Genomic DNA, 19864 nt, shown 5'->3' on the forward strand with positions numbered 1-19864 from the left:
TAAAAGATGTTCTTTTTACATTAAATTAACAGAAATTATATAATTAATTTAGTGATTTCTATAAGTTTTTAATTTTTTAACTTTTGAGTAACAATAATAACAAAATTAGTTTGTATGTAAATACTTTTTAAAATAAAATAAAAGCTCTTAATTTATAAAAAACTAAAAAAGAAACTATAGAAATTATGATAACTTACAGATATCCCCTATAGTCTAGCAGGTTAGGATAGAAGGTTTTCACCCTTCAGACCCGGGTTCAAGTCCCGGTGGGGGAATTCTTTTTTTTTGTTATTTAAAATAATAAAAAGATTAATTATTTTAAACTTTAAACATTATTTTACTTAAATAACTAATAAAATTAAAAAACTAAGTTCTATACTTTTAAATAATCTAAAAATTCTTATTAAATACATACCATAATATATAAAATTAGTATAAAACTAAATTTCAGTAAATTTTAAAAGTAAAACTTTTATAATTTTGAAGAGTATAATACATTATTTAATACATAATTTAAATTGCTTTTTTTTAATACCTCAGTATATAAATGGTTTATTTGCTGTTTTTAATAAAATAAAAATAATCAAATTTACAACTCACCATTCATAAATTTAGATAAATTTCTAAAATTGAATTTGCTTAAAAATTTTAGACAAAAATTAAGTAAAATTTTTTTGCAGTGTATGAAATATATAAATTACTTGTTTAATCAAAAATAAATTTGAATATTTTCTAAAGTAATTTTATTAGCTATTTAATAAAAATTTAAATTTTGTAAACTAAGAAAAATTATTTATATTATTAGCAGTTTTACTGTAATCCCCTATAGTCTAGCAGGTTAGGATAGAAGGTTTTCACCCTTCAGACCCGGGTTCAAGTCCCGGTGGGGGAATTCTTTTTTTGGTTTATTAAATTAGTAATTATTTTATTCTAATTTATTCTACAGAAATTCAAAATCAATTTATTTTTTATGCAGAAATAATATTTCTGCAAATGTTAAATATTACCTTGAAAATATTTCTAAATCAAATAAAAATATTTTGACATTAATGAGCTATATTTATTTAGAAAAATAGATTTAATAGGTTAAAATTAGAATAATAAAAATAGAAGAATGAATTTCAATTAAAGAAAGTTTTGCTTAGATGAATAAAGATTAGAGATATGGTTTAAGAATATCAATATGTATGTATGGATGGATAGATGTATGTTAATTCAAATATATTATATATAAAGGTTAGACATTTTGTTAATATTATAAGGAGAATACTTATTATTTTCTATCTAAAGCTGCTCATACATGCATGCAACCGTATGTAATCAGTAGCAAAGTTGAAGCTTTTTTTAGTAAAAGAAAATTGAGAAGGTTATTCTAAATCATAAAGGCAATAAGATAATCTCATAATTAAATTTATAATTTTAAAGAAAGATATTTTTCATTTAAATGTATCAATCAACATCGTCATCAAATACTGAATATACTTTTAACTTTTTTGAAATAGTTCTAGAGGAAGTATTTTCCATAAATCTCAATACATTATTTGCATAAATTGATTTAGGATTGAGTTAATGAGCAAGCATACGTATGAGTAAATTTATTTGTACGTTTGAATGTATTTATGTATGTATGTTTGTTTTTTTTTGTATTGATTTAGTTATGAATATTATTAATATTATTGTTATTATTAAAAGTTGGGCTAATTTATTTTATAAGTTAAAGAAAGAAAGAAAAAATCAATGAATAATTATAGCAATCAAAAATAAATATATTTCAACAACATTTTCCATCTTTTCCATCTTTTTTATTAGGTTGAGGATTATTAGGTTTGTAATTAATTTTAAACTAATCTTTAGTAGATGTGTCCATTGATTCTAATGTTTAACGGGCAATACACTTGAAAGCTTCGGAAATATTAACGCCTTCCTTAGCTGAAGTTTCAAAGAATTTTACACCATATCTATCAGCAAGTTCTTCTCCTTCACGAGTAGAGACTTTTCTTTAATCCTTCATATCAATTTTTGTGGCTATAATAATCTTTTTAACATTTGGATCTGCACGTTCATTAATTTACTTCATCCAATCTGCAATATTCTTGAAAGAATTGGGGTCTGTTACACTATAAGCTAGAATAATACCCATAGCACCTTTGTAATAATTTTAAGTAATTGTTCTGAATCTTTCTTGGCCTGCAGTATCCCAAATTTAGAGCTTAACGCGCTTTCCATCAATATCTTCATATTTAAGTTTGTAATCAATGCCAATTGTTGATAAGTGAGCGCTAGTAAAAGTACCTTCGCAATAGTTGACTAGGAAACAGGTTTTTCCAACACCTGAATCACCAATAAGCAAAAACTTAAGTAAAGTATCGTAATCTTGTTTATTTTACATTTTTTTAATGGTTTTTTACAATAAAATTTGTTATAATAAGCTTTATATGCTAATAAATATTTTGTTCTTCGCCTTTCAGAGTTTTCTGTAAAAGTCTCTATAGTCTTTCTAAAATAACTAGTTTTTTTCCTTTTTTATAGGTTGAATTTTCTTCGCTGAAAAGGAGCTGATTAATTTGCTTTTTTAATCTGATTTTGATTGATATTTTATTTGGAAATAATTATTTCTTTAATTTCTTTTCTTCTTATTTTTTATCTTATTTTATCTGCATACATACATACATAGATAGATGAATGATAAAATATTAAACTTTTACTCATTCTTTCTATTACTTGCGTGTTTTTATTTTAATGAGATAATTTATATATTTATTATTCAATTGACATTTCTCTTTATTTAATTTTTCGAATTTCCTACAAGCAAACATATGTTTGCAACTTTGCAATTCAAGCAACGTATTCCTTTAATAGCTTTATTCTTAAATCAATTACAAAAATCTTATGCCTTCAATCAAGCAATAAGTTCATGTATTATTGATTATTTATTTTTTTCCTATATCAAACAAACAAACTTCTATTCTTCTTTAAATTAAAGCCTAATTGATTTTGTGATAAGCTGATTTTAAAATTTCTGATTAAAATCACTTCATATTTAATTTAAATTAAATACCGTATATGCCTAACTTCCTATACTTTAAAGATTATAAGGAAATCTAATATCAAACGCAAGAACTAAAAACGATTGCTTCATTTGTCACTTTTTGCTTATAAATTTAAACTGAGAGGAAATAGAATTAGTTTTTTTATCTATTTTAGATAAATTACACCTTAAAATAGTAAAACTGGTTTGTCTTTCACTTAAATTTAACTTTATTCATTTATATTACAATTTTATTAGTCTATTTTAAGTATGAGATTGGTAGTGTTGGTTACTAAATCTAAAAAGAGTTAGTTAATTAGCTATCCTTCTTTAATTAATTTAAAATTAAATTCAAAATTATTTTATAAATAAAAAGAAAATGCATCATTTTACAAATAAGTTTTTATTTAGTCTATTTTTAGCAATTTTTAAAGCTTTACAATTAATTGTAAAATATTACTTTTTTGAAAAAAAATCAAATAAAAGTGAAATTTTATTATCTAATTATGTAATCCCCTATAGTCTAGCAGGTTAGGATAGAAGGTTTTCACCCTTCAGACCCGGGTTCAAGTCCCGGTGGGGGAATTATTTTTTCCCAAAAAACTTTATTTAAAATCAAACTTTTAATTTTTTGTTTTTACTAACACTAACTAACTAATAAATTAATTCATACACATATAAATAAATAAATATAAAAACAATTTAAATTCATTCAAAAATTGTTTTGTAATTTATTTTATTTAATGTTTTTATCATTATAAATTGGGCTCTTCCCGTACATATGGGAATAGGTATTCCTCCAAGCTTCAGCTTGCTCAAGCTTGAGAGAATATAATTTAGATTTAGTTTTAGTTAAATCTTTGCTTTAATTAAGTTCGCTAATGCTATTGTTTTAGACTTCACTTTAGTTATTTAAATCTTTTAATGGAATTTCTTTTATTTAATTTTGATTGTAATTTTAATTTTAATGTTAATTTTAAAAAGCCAAAATATCAGATCGATTGTTGTTTTAGTTAAAAAATAATTTATTGTTTGGCTCTACAAAATAAGAGTTACTTAGCTTTAAGTGCTATAAATTTTAAAAGTTATCTGAATAATTCGATCTTTATTATTCTACGTTCTCAACATCTTGAAATGAATCAATTTTCTTTAAAGAAAGTTAATTTTGAGTATTTATAATAGGAAGAGATTTATTCATATTATCATTAAATGAAGTATTTTTTGAGTATTTAACTTTAAGCTCATTTATTTAATTTTACATCTGAGATCTGTTTGAAAGGGGTCCATTTACATTTGGGTAGTTTTAAATGAAGTTCATTTATTCTTTTTGAGAACTTTATTTTAAGTCTAAAGAGATTTTGACCTAGTTTTCAACCTTTTTTTATAGTCCATTTAATTATTAAAGAAGTTAATAATATATAAATATTTTACATTTGATTTCTCTGCTTTGCTTAGCTATAAAAAATTTTAAATATTTTACAGCTAGCTTTTTGACTTTTATACTTTTTCAAATAGATGTTTATGCTAGTGCCAATCATTTTGTTGATTCAGTTATGCAGTGTTATCTTGATTTATTTTAATGAAATTATTTTATTCTTATTGTTAATTATTACTTTAACACTAATCATTACACTGAGATATGTCTTTATTTAACTAAGATTAAGAAGTATTACTATATCTTTCTACTTATTCTTCGCTTTAGGTATTAAATTAATTTTCATTAAGTTATTAGCAAGGATGGCTTTGCTTAAAAGTTAAATCTGAGCTATAATCTAAATTATTTTCATTAATTTAATCAGCTTTATATTGGCTTGGCTATTCATTTTCTTATTAATTATTTTATAAATCTCCAGATTATTTGTATGATTCACTTTTTCTTGTTTAATCTATGTCAATTTTTTTAAAACTATTTTGATTAAATTGAGGTATTTGGTCAGTCTAGTTGAATTATGAATCTTATTTTTCAATCTCGTAGCTTTCTTCTGTGTTTTATACTACTGTCAAGTTAAGACAACTAGTTTTATTTTTTGCTAAACTTTGCTTTACATTCTCTAAATACTTCACTTTTAGCTATGTTATTGTTTCTTCTTTTGCCAAAATTTCATAGCTTTTTTCTTGTATTAACAAATCTTTTTATTATAGCTCTTCTCTTAATTTTATTATTTCCTATTTTAATTATAACATGTCCTGTCTATACTTATCTTCTATTTCTTTGATCGTTTTCTATAGCATATTTTGTTATATCTGAATTATTTCTTTGATTTCGTTGTCTTTACCTTCCAATGTTGAAAAAAGAAATCTGCATTTATCTTCTAACTTTTTTTCTTTCTATTAATAAGCTTATAATTTAGCATTAAATTTATTTTCCATCATTTAAATGAGTTGTTTGAATTTAGAATTTTTTTCTTCTAACATCTGATTCTACAATATTAAGTTTTGTATATTTTTTTATTCAACACTAAGGTCAAATTAGGAAGGTAAAGCTGTGAGTGATAAATCTTATTCTTTGTTTGCAAAATTAGGTAGCGTTTAGCTAGTTTAATGTGAATGACGCGATATCGGAGAATCCTATAAATTACTTTAATCTAGGCGAGAATTTTAAATGAATTTATTACCTGTTGCTGAAAGCTATCTAATTATTTGTTTTTATTACTTAAGCTATTCATTTTCTAAACTTTTATCTCTAATTTGTTATTACAATATGTCAATACTCTATCTTTATAATTCAATTTATTTTAAATGAATCTAATTTTATCTAATAGGGCTGATATTTTAATCTGCGGAATAGTTTTGTACTATCTACTATTTAGGAGTCATTTGCTTAACTAATTTATCCAAAACATTAACAACCTCTTCAATCTTATGTTTAGGCGTGTATGATCTAGTAATCCTATTCATTTTTCTTCTCAAATATTTTTTCTGTTGATAAATTAATATTATTAAAAATTAGTAGAAGATTCAATTAAGAAACATTCTCACATTTAACCTTTTATTATAATATTAATTTTTATTTTTAAAATCCCCACATATTAATAAAGTAAATCCTAAAAATATGTAATCTCTTCACAGCGAAAAACATAAATAAATATTAAATACTTTAATTAATTTCATATTCGTTTAACTAAAAGATTTTAAATAAAATTATTGAATTTAACTAGAACTTATTTTAATTTCTAATTAGCAAAATCTCACTTTGACCAAAAAAAATACACTAATGACATAGTTAATAATTAAATAAATTTTAAAATAAGCATATTTAAACAATAAGTTTTTATGTTAAATTTAAAATAGGAAATAAATAAAAAATAAATAATTTTCTCAAAATTTAGTCTAAAACTTATTTTAAAATTTTTTTTTTTAATTTTAATTCCCTAGCTATAGAACATATTAAACATCATTTTAAAAAAGATTAATAATAAATACACTTTTATTTAATAAAAGTAAATATCAATCTCTTTATTTTTAATAAATTAAAATATTTTTTTCTCAATTATTTTCAATATGAAATATTAAAATCAAAGTCCAAATTGGGAATTCAGTATTTAAATATGCAACTATCTTATAAAAATATTCTTTCAGATGCATATGAGAGATTAGGGAAATTTTTATGAAAAGAGTTCAAGGAAAATATATCTTAGTTTTTTAATAAACTTTGAATTATTTATTAGTTATTATATGATTCTCAATTTTTACTATTATTATCTTACAGAATTTAATAAGGTTTAATACAAATAAATTAACTTTTTATCTATAATTTATCAAATAATTTTTACAACTTTGTAATTTTCTACTTCATAATATGGGATGGATGGCATATAGTATTGAAAAAAATATAATTAAAAATAACATGAAAAGAAAAATTTTAATTAAGAATGAGTTTGCAGATATATTTATTACATAAATATAGTTAATAGTATTTGTAATAAATAGCTTTTAATTTTTTAAGTAAGATTGTAATTTTATTTCGATTTTACAATAATTTTTTTTTGGTTCAATTCAATGTAAAATTTAATGATATAGAAGTTGTTATTATAACACCAAAAAAAAATTTATTCATTATTAGAATATAAAATTATTAAGATTATTTACTTTAAGCAATAATAAATAAATCGTAATTTTATCAAGCAAGTGTGTTAAGAGTAATCCAGACTATGTCTTAGATTTTAGCAACAATTTTTAAACATAAAGTTTCCCTAATGGTAAAAATTATCTCTCTTTAATTTTAAAAATGAAAATTTTACCTTTTTATCTCATATAATAATAATAAGGCATCTATCTAGCAAATATGAATCAATTTTTTATTTGCTATGCCATAATAAATTTTTATTTTCATTAATAAATGAATGAGCTGTTTTATTATTTAAAGCTTTTTAATTTTTTTAGGTAATAAATTATTTTTAAATAGAATGTTTTTTTGTTTGACTGACTGTTAATTAATTAATTATTTGTATTATTTATTATTTTTTAGCTAAAATTTTAAATCATTTTTACTTTTTCACAACATGAATGATTTAAATTCTGAAAATTATTATATAAATTTAATAAAATAAAAGTAAATTTCCTTTTAATTTCTAGGTATATAATCCATGATTGCTTTATTTTTAATATTTAACATAGACATAATTTCGTTTAGAGTGAAAATAAAAATGGTTTTCTTAAGTTTTTAATAAAAATAGAAATTTATTAAGCTATAAATTATACTGAATAAAACAATTGAAAAAAATATTGATTAGTTAATTAATTAATATATATAGAAACAAGTATTTTATTTACTGTTGAAATAACTCGATAGAAATAATATTGGATAGTTAGATTCATTCGTTCAATCATTTTTCTTTTTAACAGTGACTAAAGCAAGTTTTTCTAAATCGTATCTTTCCAACTGTTTAAAAAAATTAGGGGTGATTTAGAGTTATTATCTTTCTTTCATGAGGTCAAAACCCGTTTTCAAAGGTATTTTTTCATTATTTATCAAATATGCAAGACAAAAGCATGGTCCTATATTAATTCCATTTAAGTCATGAATAAATACTTTTCCCCCTGATATAATACACTTTTAGATAGATAGATAAATAAATTATAAATTAGTTTCACTAATTGGAAATGATGGAAAAAAATAAATAAGAATATTTACATCTTTAATAAATCTATTAGTAATTCTGAAGTGTTTTTTAATATCTTCGTCACTCTTATTGTATACATCAATATTCAGGTATTTGAAATATTTAGTTCTCTTTTTATATTCTTGTGCAGTTACATTTAAAATATGAGTCACTCCTTTAAGTAGCAACTAATTTTATAATAAAAAAATTAAATGATTTATTTACTATTTTTACAACTGTTTTTAGATAAATAGATTGCTATCTAGCTATCATTATTTAATTAGCCAATCGATAACACTTGATTTAATATTTTTATTTACCTTTTTAATACCAAGTCCATGAGTGAAATTTCCTAAATAAATCCCAGGATAGACCTAATTTAGTAAAAAAATAATTTTATTTATTAATAAAGTCAATTAAAAGCTAACCTCTAACAACTATATTTCTTTTATTGCAGTTTGACATTAAATTTCACATGCACAGAAGCTCAAATGAGGGAATCTATATTTTTATATTAAAGTAATAAAATTATAAAGACATTTAATAATAATTAAATATCAAGTTCGATTATTTTAAATGATCAAATTAGTTAATCTAATTGTTTATGCTATAGTTTGTTTAATTAATTACCTAGCGCAAGTTATATTTTCTTCTTCTTCTCCGTATTCTCCAATTCTTCCCTCTCCTAAAAGTTAAGGATTAGATTCTCTTTAAAGATCGAAATGAGAGTTACTTAGAGCTTCTCTTTATGTATTTCTTGATTACAATTGAGAAGAACTTTCACGCTATAGTAATCTTCTAGATTCTTAGCTAGTTGGACTATCTAATCCGCCTTGCTATTCTTTATTATTTGAGGAAGAGGGCTTCTTACTAATTTAATTAAAAGATTTCTAAGATCTTTGCTATATCTTTTTTTATGATTAAACTGAAGTGACAGTCTAAGGAATCTGATTATCATCTTCATTGTATTGCTCTTCTTCTTTTCCTGTATTTCTAATTACATAATATTTAGAGCTTTGATTGTAATCTTGATTTTTATCAAAGTTTTAAGACTTCTTCATGCTTTTGAAAATTAATCTAACTCCTATATTCTTTAATTTGTTTAAGATAATAAATAATAATTGAAAATACAAGTAAATTATAAATCCTAAAATTTCAATTTAATAAAAGCTTTGTTTGAGAGATAAATATTTTATTTTTTAAAGACTTATAGCAATCATTTTATTTAATTTATAAATAATATTTTTAATTTTAACAATAAATATCATTTTTTTGCTAATACTTAAAAATAAATTCTAAATTCGTGAGATAGATAAATTTTATTATAAAAATAAATATTTTTTAATAAGTAAAATCTATTTTTATCAAATTAACAATTAAATAAATAAATAGATATAGATATATAAATAAATAATTCAACTTAGGAAACTAATTTTATTTATTTAAAAATATTATTATTTTTAATATTGATTTTAGGAATATTCAACTACTTTACAATTTACATTACTTTACTCTTCAATTATTTTCTATTAAACTCTTTTACCTTTTTAATGAAACAAACTTCAGTTCCATATTAGCTTCTAATATACTATAAGCTGTGAAATTTCAATTTTACTTGCTTAATCATTTTTATAGTCATAATTTTTTTGTAGCTATTCCTTGATTCAAAAGTGTTATATTTGTGAAGAAAAGTAAACGGAGATATATTTTAAAGGAAAAAATAGGACTCTATATTTTATTTTATAATATTATAATTATTATTTGTTTGATGATCATATTTATAAAAATTAAAAAATTTAAAGTATTTAATTGGGAAGCAAAGGGATAAAATGAGGTGAAAAAGAAAATAAGGTGTTAATAATGGTTAGACAAATTATATTTATTAACCAAATTGAATGAAACTGATTTTTTTAACATGCTTTTAATTAAAATAATTTAAGATCAATAAATTAAATAAAAAATTTTCAACTATTTTGAAAAAATATGATGAGTTATGTTTATTCGTATTAATTAATAAAAGAAACATATCAAAATTTTTTGGTATGGTTTGGTTTATAATTTGACTAATATTAAATAGATTTTGACTGAAAAATAATTAATTATTTGTATGATTGGATAAAAATTTTTTATCAAATTAATATTTAATCAAAAGATTAAAAATAAACTTTTTTTAAAATTTGTGTGCACTTATTAATTAATCGAATATAAATAAATGTAATTTGAAATTAAAAACAAATAAATTAATAACTAGCAAAATTTGCGTTATAAAGAATTATTTGCCAAGATTATAACATTTTTTGCAATTTATAAACTTTCCTTCATATTTTTAGCATAAAATATGTAAATATTTACAAAAATGATGAGTTTATAGTCGCTGATTTGTTTTTGTACTCAAATTTTTTTGTTTTTATGTTTAATTTTACATTTTTATATTTAAATATATGCCTAAGATGAACAATTATGTGAAAAATTGATATTTTTTATTTCATCAACTCTTCCATTTCAAATTTTTATTGATAAAAGAAGGATCACTTTACTTATCAATTTAAAATACTTAAGTTACACTTTACTATTGCTTCATTTTTAAAAATAACTTAAATCTTGAATTATTATTAACTATCTACCTTAACTCTTTTAATCAAAAATACCTATAAATACAAATTATAAAAGTTAATTTCTCAAATAATGAATTTTCACTTACTTAAATATCTTAAAAAAACATTTTTTAATAAAAAAAATTCATTTTATTAATAAATAAACAATCAATACATCATTTTTTTATTAAAAAATATTATATCCTCCTTCTATTTACTCTAATATTATGTAATTAGTTTGTTTACCCATAAAATAGAAATTAAAAGAAATAAATGTCTAATTATTTAAATAAATTAAATTTTTAATTCTGGGTAATAATTGACAGATAGAAATAAATCTAAGCAAATTAATTTGTATGGTGATTAAGACAAATTTTAGATACTACGTATATATAGCAAAAAATGTAAAGTTATTTAAACTTAAAATAAGCTAGCTACTTTTCAATTTTTAGTAAAGCACATTCTTAATCAACCACCTTCTGTAGAGCTATTTGTTGGACATAAACTTTGTTAGAGCTAACATATTGATGATAAATTTTCTGAATATTTATGACCTGACGGCTCTGGTGCATTTACATTTACCCAATTTTTATAGCAGACTACTCTCTTTTTTGAGAAGTTTTAAAATATTTATTTCGGTTAATATGTAATGTCTTCTCTACATGCTCCTTTAAGAAGAGTGCTCACAAAAGTTGTTACTGGATCAATCATTCTAATCTGATCATAGAACTCATCATAGAAGAAAATTATTCCTTTAAATTTTAAATTAAATTTTTAAAAAAAGTGATATAGTTAGTAGAGAGCCTTTCTTAGAAAATAAATCAGTAATTAAATAAATTTTAACAATTTAAAAAAGAAGCAATCTTATTTATTTTTAAAAAAATTATGATTAGTTCTGTTTTTAAAATTTAAAAAGAAGAGCAATCAATCTATCTTCTTCTCTATTATTTTTAATAATTTATTTTATAAAAATATAGACCATCACTTAAAAATATAAGGTTTTTATTAAATATTTTCTAATAATTTCAATTATTTTCACTGATTTATAAGAAATTATTTTGTTTCAAAATATTTTTTTTATAGATAAAGAGAGAGAAGAAGCATTATATATTTACATATTTCATAAAAATTAATTTGCTCGTGTATTTTCTTTAATCTTTCTTTTAAGCTGATCAATATTTTAGTTATAAAAAACTAACAAAGGAGAAATTATGATGGATAAAGAATTGATATTTAAAATAAAATAAACCTTAATCATCGACACCAAGAGATGAAGGAGAATTCATTAAGTTTGTCCCTAGAGGACCATCTAAAAAGCCAGCAACAGTGCACTATCCAGCTATTGTTTGTGTTGTTTTTGTAACTAGATCTATTTTTCTAATGCAATGATTTTGAGTATCAGCAATGATTAACACTTCATTTAAATATTAATTCTTGTCAGGAAGCTGAGTTGTATCGAAGCCATCAGGTAATTTATATGTCTAGCCTAAGTAAAGTGGTGTAACAGTAGAATTTAGTTAAAAAGAGTTATTTATGCATTAACCAGGTGTCGGATCTGCCATACATTCAGCTGTATTTTATGTAAGAATTGCTACTTATTTGTATTGAGCTATAGCTGCTTTATATTTGTTTTAGCGAAAAAAAGCCAGTGCCTTAGAGTTATTAAACAAAGAATTTCTTATATCTCCATCTCTAAAACCTCCAGATGTTGATGCCAATATCGAAACAACAAATTAATCTGTGATTGATTTTATGGTCTACTCGCTGGCATCAATTACATAAAATGTTTTCTTAGTTGGATTAGTTTAATCATCGACATCAATACCATGTGTCCAATAAAATGATGAATAATTTGATTAACTCACGAAGCACCAAGTTGCAAAATCCTGATTGCGACTTCCATAGTATGAAGGAATCAGATAGTTTGAATATATTGAAAAGTCATCCGCTGATGATAATTATATTATTTGCAAGAAAGAATAAATAACCAGCTAAATTGTCCTAATTTAAATAGTTTGATTTGTTGTTTTATTTACTATATTAAATTTCATTTGATATTACATTAATTTCCTTATACAAATTAAAATTTACTCTAAGAGAAATCAATAAAAAAATACAAAAGTAAGTTTATTTCAAAAAATGAGAAAAACAAAGAGGCAATAAAGATTGCTTTTTAGAAATTTGTTTTCTAATCAATTATTTAAATTATTAGTTTACTCAAAAGTGAGTTAAAAAATGATTTAATTATTCATTCATTCGTAATTATAATTTAAAAAAAACTAAATCAAAAACAAAAATAATTAAATAAATAACATAAAAATTGTTTTACTTTTAGCTTTTATTTGTACTTATTAGATTGCTTTTCCTATTAAGCTATAAGCATTATATTATTAAGAGGCATTATATTATTAAGAGGCATTATATTATCATTATGAATCTTTACTGCAAATCAATAATCTATTTTTAATAAAGTTAGATAAGATTTTAACTAAAAGTATAAAAGGATTCAAGAAGATTTAAATTTCTAAAATGTATTTTTTTTCTATTTCTCTCTATCAAAAATGTAATAGTAATTAAATATATAATTAAGAAAAATAAATGTTTCTATTTCTATTTAAACTAAATTTTTATAAAAGTACGTATTTACTTACTGATTTGCTCGATAATTATATAATTATTTACGCTGATCCGTCAAAAATTATAAATGATTATAACTTTGTAATCAGATAACCTTTTTAACCTTAATTTTTTTAGTAAGAAATCAATACATTTTTGTATACTCAACACTAAAAGTAAAAATTATTCTTTATAGCAATTTTTCTGGTAAATTATGCTAATGAATTTTGTGTATGAGGTTAAATTTATTAAATTCGGATTCTTAAATTCATTAAATAACTCAAAGATTCAAAAATTAGCAAAAAATTCTTTCTTTTTTAATAAAGTATTTTTTTTCTTTTAAGATCAAATTTTTAGAAAATAATTATTTTTACCCTAGAAATATTCAAAAAGTAAATTTAGTGGGTTAAAAATAATGAACACAGGCGTAAATTAAGCATACTAATTTAGTTTTTAATTACAATTTTATAAATTTGAGTGCATTAAAAGCTAAAATTTAAAACAAACTTTTATTCAACTAATGAGATATAAATTTATTTAAATGATTTAAAAGAATGTGCGGTAACAAAATTAATTAAGCAATGATTAATTCTGCACAGTATTAATTATAAATGAAATTAGGATAGTAAAGCAAATAAAGCTGATCGCTTATTTAATTAAGAACAAAACATTTTTGTCAAAAATAAGAAATTTTTTAATTATTTAATGAAATCCATATTTAAATTTAACTAAAAGAGACCAGTATAGGCAAAAAGTCAAATTGTGACACATAACGCATACAATGTAGAAGTGTGCTAGTTATCATATTTCATTAGGTAATGAAAGTTATCATTTTAAAATTATGCAGTAAAATAAAAATGTACAGTATTTTAACGAAGGCTAAAATCTCAAAGCGCTCCTCAATTCGAGCTTATAATAATTAAATTAAGTAAAATTTGAATAAGCTTAAAACTTATTAGAAAAACAATTTACCAATAATCAACAAAATTAATTATTTTGTGAGGCAATAATAATTTTATTGATTCTACTTATTAATCATCTAGGATTTGCTTATTCATTTACAGTATTTAATTTACTAAAAGTATTAAAATAGTATTTTAAATCATAGCATAGCGCGATCTCTCTCTGTTCTTCACTCAATACTTACAATAAATTAGACAATTAATTACTAAGAATTAATTAAAAATCTATAAAAAAAAATATTTCAACATTGCTAGTTAAATTAATAAATTGATTAAATACTTGGAAGAAATAAAAAAAAGTATTCAAGCCCAAACAAATATCTTTAAACAATTAAAATTTCTTGAATAAGACTAAAAATTAATTAGAATTAAAATATTGTTTGTAATTTATTAACAATTATATTTAAAAAACTTACCCTAATATTTAGCACGCACGGTATTCCAAATAAGAGGAAATGAATCCAAATTAAACCAACAATGCTGTAAGTGATTGTTGTAGCAGCGCTTCTAATTAAAGAGTAGGAGAGAACATATAATCCTCCTAAGATCAACTCACTTCATACTAAATTTATTAACCTAATATTTAAAACCAGTCCTATTACCCAAACATTATGTATTAACCGGTGAATATAATGAATAATAGTAATAACTCTACTTTTCCTTAAACTATTCCTGTGTGCGGAAGTCAAGTAGTCCCTGTCTATCCTATTATGCCTTATTACCCATACACTCCAGGCTACCCTGTGGGATATCCTACTGTTATCCCAGCAGCAAGCCCTGCAGTTGGAACTAATCCTGCCCCATTTCAATTTTTCTTAATGCAACCATCTTAATTAGGATGCGCCAATAGTTAATTATAATAACAAGCAAAAAATTAACAATAATAGGAATAAAAAAGTACATAAAATCCAGAAAATGTCAAAATTGAATAAACTGCTAGCAATTTTAATTACACTAAAATAGAAGGTAGTTAAAGCACTGAGTTGGCAACTTCTAGCCAGCTCAGCATTTTAAATAATTTAAACGAAAGGTATTAATAGAAGGAATCTAAAGAACTAAATAATTTTTATGAGTTTTCAAAAGAATCAAGCCTAAGTATCAATCAAACCGAACTCAGGCAGAATAACTTACATGATGATAAAAATAATAAAAAATCATAAAATTTTACTATCGATTCAAATAAGTAATGCCTTTAAGTAAAATATGAAGACGGCATTGAGCAGTCAAGGAATAAATAAATTCAAACAGAGTATTTATAGTAAGTTATTCCATCAGATAAATTACAAAGACAGAAATAAATACAAATAAAATCTGCTAATTCGCCTCAGTCTTACGATCTGAGCTATGAAAGACACTCTAAAAGTGCTTCAGATGTGAAATAACTAAAGCAGAAAATCAGCAGAGTTAATGATTTAAATAATCAAAGCCTTTAAAAACACGATTAAAATAAGAACAGTAAACAATAGAAAAGTATAAATGAAAAAAAATTTGCAAAAACTTGCCTTATGAAACATAGTGATCAGTTTAGCAGTTCCCTTTTAAATTAAAATACCTTTGTTGACAATGATTTAATTAACAAATCAGACTAAGATCATTATTGTTCGTCTAATTCTCACTTACAAGTTTCTTCTATTAATAATACAATAAATATTTCTGAAAGCGATAATAACTCTGTCAGCAAAAGGGCTAGCAAAAAATAGGAAAAATAGCTAGAGAAATATAAAAAGCATGTCTAGAAAATCAGTGAAATTAAAGATTAGGATGTATTTGCACAGCAAAAATATCCAGTAGTTGCAGTTGAACAATTGACAAATTTGAATAGCGATTAGTAAAAGTTAGAAGTAAGATATTTAAATGGTGTAAATCAAAAATAAAACCAAGAAATTCTCAGAGAAAAGGAGATTAACTCATTAAATCAAATGCAATCAAGCGAGATAAATATTAGTAATCAGTAAAATATGAATGAAACATAAAATAACTCAATATTATTATAGTAAGATGCATCATTTCTAAATCAAAAAATTAATAAAAGTGGTTCAAGAGTTTAAAAATTCACAAGCGCTTACAAATAAGAAGTCAATACTAAAATTAATTAAGTTTCTTCTATTTAAAAATAGCATTTACATTCAAAAAATCGAGAGAGCCTAAGCGAAAAAATTTCTTATAGCAATTTTACAAGCTCTAATTCTGAAATTAACGAAAACCCCAATAATATAATATAAGAGTAAAATGGGCAATCAGAGATTGAAGTTTCTATCGATTTTGACGAGATTGAGAGTAATAAGGAGTAAAATAATGACCATTTTAATTAAAAAACAAGAAGAAAATCTTCAAAACCTATAAAAACCCCTTCTGCTTAAGTATAGAATATTTTAGAGGATTATCATATCTCATCTCCTTAAAAAAAAGTAACCCAAAAATCAAAAGCTAACAATAAGAATTCATAACTAAATAGATGCAATTAAGATATTTAAAGTTCTCAATGCGAATAACCATAAGAATTAAAAAGAGCAAGAAGCAAAGAAATAAAAAGTAGCAGCATCAGAAAAAAAAGTTAGGAAGACTTATAAAGCAGTGAACAAGATAAATAATCGCAAACCTCATCATCTATTTCAAAATAACAGTAAATTTAATCGAATAATCACATATAATTGTAAGAGGATGAGATCTTGGAGAGTAACCCTTCATTGCAAGAGGACTACATGAAAAAAGGAAATTGTGTTAAAAATGTCATTAAAGCCTTCTAAAATTGGTGCAAACAAGATATTTCTGATTAAATTGTAATATAATACTGTCCTTTAGACATTTAAGAAGGACTAACTCCCAATCAAGTCAAAAAAAAATTGAATCGCTATATTAAACAAAAAACACCTAACCATTAAAATTTGTAAAGACTCATAGATCATCATAGATTCAAATCTATATTTTTGTACTTTTTAAAAGTTCCAGCATAAAAATGGATAGAATCATCATCCATAAAAGATAAAATTTAGCATTCACAATTTGTTACTTTTATTGTGGAAAACTGGGACAATCAAGAATAGTTAGAAAGCTTTATGAAGATTCTCAAACGCAAAAAAAACCTTGTTACTAACAAAGAGCTCTTGGATGATAAACAATTCAAGGACTCTTAGTTCTATTGAATGAACATTACTTAGAGTACAGTAATTAAACTCTTTTACCATATGATATATATATATAAAATTTCTTTTTAACGATCAAAATAAAAAAACAAACAAACAAACAAAAATCTTCTTTTCTTTTTTAAACAGTAGTTAAAGATACCTCTTTTTCTTAAATTAATAAAAAAGACTATCTATCTATCCTCTTTCTCTTTGATAGTCTATTTATATTTTTAAATTAAACCTAAAAAGTATAATAATAACTTCTTAACTTTACTAACAAACAAACAAATAAATAAAAACAAAATCAATTGACAAAAAATGTCAAAATATATTAATCTTATAATAAATTTAATTCATTCTCTTTCAAGCTCTTTATTTATCATACATTTACCTTCTCTTAAACGTTTAACGAAATTATAAATTTATCAACCTTGTATTATCCTTTTTTTATCAGTTATATTTATATTATGTCTTATTACTTCTTTCAAGCTTATCTATTTTCATTCAAGTTAATATATACCGCAACAGTCATTTGCTTAGTTTTGTTTGATCATTTATTTTATTGTTAGCCATCCATTCTATCAGTTCATTTACACCCAAAAATTACAAAATTTGTTTTACTATTTTTATCTCACTTCCATAATTTGTAATCTGCTTTTTGATATTATTTGATGTTAAAAGTTTTACCTTTTATTTAAAGGAAATGTAAAAGAACAAAAGTTAGGATAAAGTTAAAGATTTAAATACAACACATTCTTAAAAATAATAGCTAATTAATAAGGTTATCTATAAAATTTATAAATCATACTTTAAATGATATTAGATTTTTGCTTCTTTTATAAAAAATATTGCAATTAATTTTTACCCTGTTTTGAATAATAGTAAATGCTCTGATTGATTAATTTATTTACAATCCTAACAAGTAAATAAATAAATAATTAATCTTAGGTCTGTCTTTTGAATTGCTCACAATATTTATCTTATTTTAATTAAATAAAAGCACAAGATGATAATTTAAAATTTAAATTGCAAAATTATAATTTAACATCTTTATCCTGAATTCTTAAAATTTATTATTCATTTTTAAGCATTCTCTTTTTAAAATAAAAAAAAAAAATACTTTTTATTATTGATAGAATTTAAAAACTTTAAAGCCATTTATTTAATTTAGCAATTTTTTTATGTTTTTGTTTGGTAGTCTAAAATATTTCAAAATAAAATAATAGAAAAGCAAAATCTATCAAATGAATTATATATAATTTATGTTTTTTTATTAAATTTTGCATAAAACTCCTCCTTAACTTCACAATAAAACATTTATTTAAATTTCTATATAAATTTTTAATTATTATTTAAATTTAACAAATATTTCATTTTTTTTCCTTTTTAAATTTTTAGGTAGTTTAATTCGACAATAATTAGACAATTTTCTTTTTATTTAGAACATTTTTCTATTTTCAACACTTTTCTTTTTAAATTAATTAGATAGATAACATAAAGAGTTGTTTTTATATTTTATATTATTTTGTTAGTAATGAATACAAATTTGTTAAATTTTAGGGTATTTTAAAATAGTTTTTCATGGAGAGACAGAAAACAAACAATAAAATTATATTTTTATGTCTTTTTTATTAATAAGAGGTTATTCCTCTCATTTTCCAAAAGAAAATAGAATAGCAAATAGTAGAAGACATACAATTGCAATTATTATTAAAACAACCTTAAGTCCATTTGATAGATATAATTCATCTCTGCTTTAATTTATTGATGCTTAGAAGTAAATAGAATCAGGCGAACTTTAAGATCCAACTGGATATGCTTAATTTTAGTTTGCGTGCTAATTTAACTAAGGATCATAATACATATTTTCATTAGATGGTACATTACCATATTAATATTATTGATTTTACTGCTAATTTTACTAATAAGATTGTTAATCCTATTGACTGTAACCACCTGCCTCATATCTATATTGAGGTTGCTAATAGTTGTTGTCCATTTTTTTGTTTTGTAATATAATATGTTAAATTATAATTGTCTCTTGCTAAATTTCAAAAGTATTTTATAATCAATTTGTTTTAAAACACAAATATCTTAATTAATTTCACAAAAATAACTATTTCTGATCAAGTAAACAAATACTAATAATTTAACATTTCGTACATTATTAAATAAAATGTTTAGATTTTTTATTCATTTTAATTTAGTATATTTAATCCTTATAAATAAATTGAATAGATTGATGGTTTTCTTCCTTAAAAAAATAAATAAAAATATATAGATATTTAATTTTTTTTAATTTTACTTTTATAATAAATATTTCTCTATTGAAAATTCATCAATAACACTAATTAAATTAAATATTGATTTATAAAACTATCATTTTAATAAGAAAATAATCAGACAAGATAAAATTTGATACTAAATTTGAGATAAA

General features: G+C 22.2%; 7 protein-coding genes across 7 annotated transcripts; all 7 read right to left on the reverse strand. All coding sequences in view use genetic code 6, as the record gives it.

Moving 5' to 3' along the window:
* Positions 1-1771: 1771 nt before the first annotated feature.
* TTHERM_00279750 (ADP-ribosylation factor(Arf)/Arf-like (Arl) small GTPase family protein) lies at positions 1772-2389 on the reverse strand (the record flags this gene model as incomplete). Its single annotated transcript, XM_001018133.3, has 1 exon — positions 1772-2389. The coding sequence occupies one exon, from the start codon at positions 2387-2389 to the stop codon at positions 1772-1774; it is 618 nt and encodes a 205-aa protein (XP_001018133.1).
* A 1351-nt stretch (positions 2390-3740) lies between these two features.
* On the reverse strand, positions 3741-5926 carry TTHERM_00279770 (hypothetical protein; the record flags this gene model as incomplete). Its single annotated transcript, XM_001018134.2, has 2 exons — positions 3741-4403; positions 4460-5926. The coding sequence occupies 2 exons, from the start codon at positions 5924-5926 to the stop codon at positions 3741-3743; spliced, it is 2130 nt and encodes a 709-aa protein (XP_001018134.2).
* Positions 5927-7850: 1924 nt separating this feature from the next.
* TTHERM_00279780 (dual specificity phosphatase domain protein) lies at positions 7851-9191 on the reverse strand (the record flags this gene model as incomplete). Its single annotated transcript, XM_001018135.3, has 5 exons — positions 7851-8081; positions 8163-8318; positions 8451-8504; positions 8559-8631; positions 8761-9191. 5 exons carry the CDS (start codon positions 9189-9191, stop codon positions 7851-7853), a joined length of 945 nt encoding a protein of 314 aa, XP_001018135.2.
* Positions 9192-11192: 2001 nt separating this feature from the next.
* TTHERM_00279790 (hypothetical protein) lies at positions 11193-12787 on the reverse strand (the record flags this gene model as incomplete). The annotated part of the gene is made up of 2 exons (XM_001018136.2): positions 11193-11476; positions 11974-12787. The coding sequence occupies 2 exons, from the start codon at positions 12785-12787 to the stop codon at positions 11193-11195; spliced, it is 1098 nt and encodes a 365-aa protein (XP_001018136.2).
* A 3591-nt stretch (positions 12788-16378) lies between these two features.
* TTHERM_000279808 (transmembrane protein, putative) lies at positions 16379-16798 on the reverse strand (the record flags this gene model as incomplete). Its single annotated transcript, XM_012798145.1, has 1 exon — positions 16379-16798. The coding sequence occupies one exon, from the start codon at positions 16796-16798 to the stop codon at positions 16379-16381; it is 420 nt and encodes a 139-aa protein (XP_012653599.1).
* A 1260-nt stretch (positions 16799-18058) lies between these two features.
* Positions 18059-18518, reverse strand: TTHERM_000279809 (hypothetical protein; the record flags this gene model as incomplete). The annotated part of the gene is made up of 2 exons (XM_012798146.1): positions 18059-18114; positions 18236-18518. 2 exons carry the CDS (start codon positions 18516-18518, stop codon positions 18059-18061), a joined length of 339 nt encoding a protein of 112 aa, XP_012653600.1.
* Positions 18519-19078: 560 nt separating this feature from the next.
* On the reverse strand, positions 19079-19426 carry TTHERM_00279810 (transmembrane protein, putative; the record flags this gene model as incomplete). The annotated part of the gene is made up of 1 exon (XM_001018138.1): positions 19079-19426. One exon carries the CDS (start codon positions 19424-19426, stop codon positions 19079-19081), a length of 348 nt encoding a protein of 115 aa, XP_001018138.1.
* Between the last annotated feature and the right edge of the window lie 438 nt (positions 19427-19864).

Source organism: Tetrahymena thermophila (genome assembly GCF_000189635.1).
Source record: "Tetrahymena thermophila SB210 genomic scaffold scf_8254600, whole genome shotgun sequence".
Taxonomy (NCBI): domain Eukaryota; phylum Ciliophora; class Oligohymenophorea; order Hymenostomatida; family Tetrahymenidae; genus Tetrahymena; species Tetrahymena thermophila.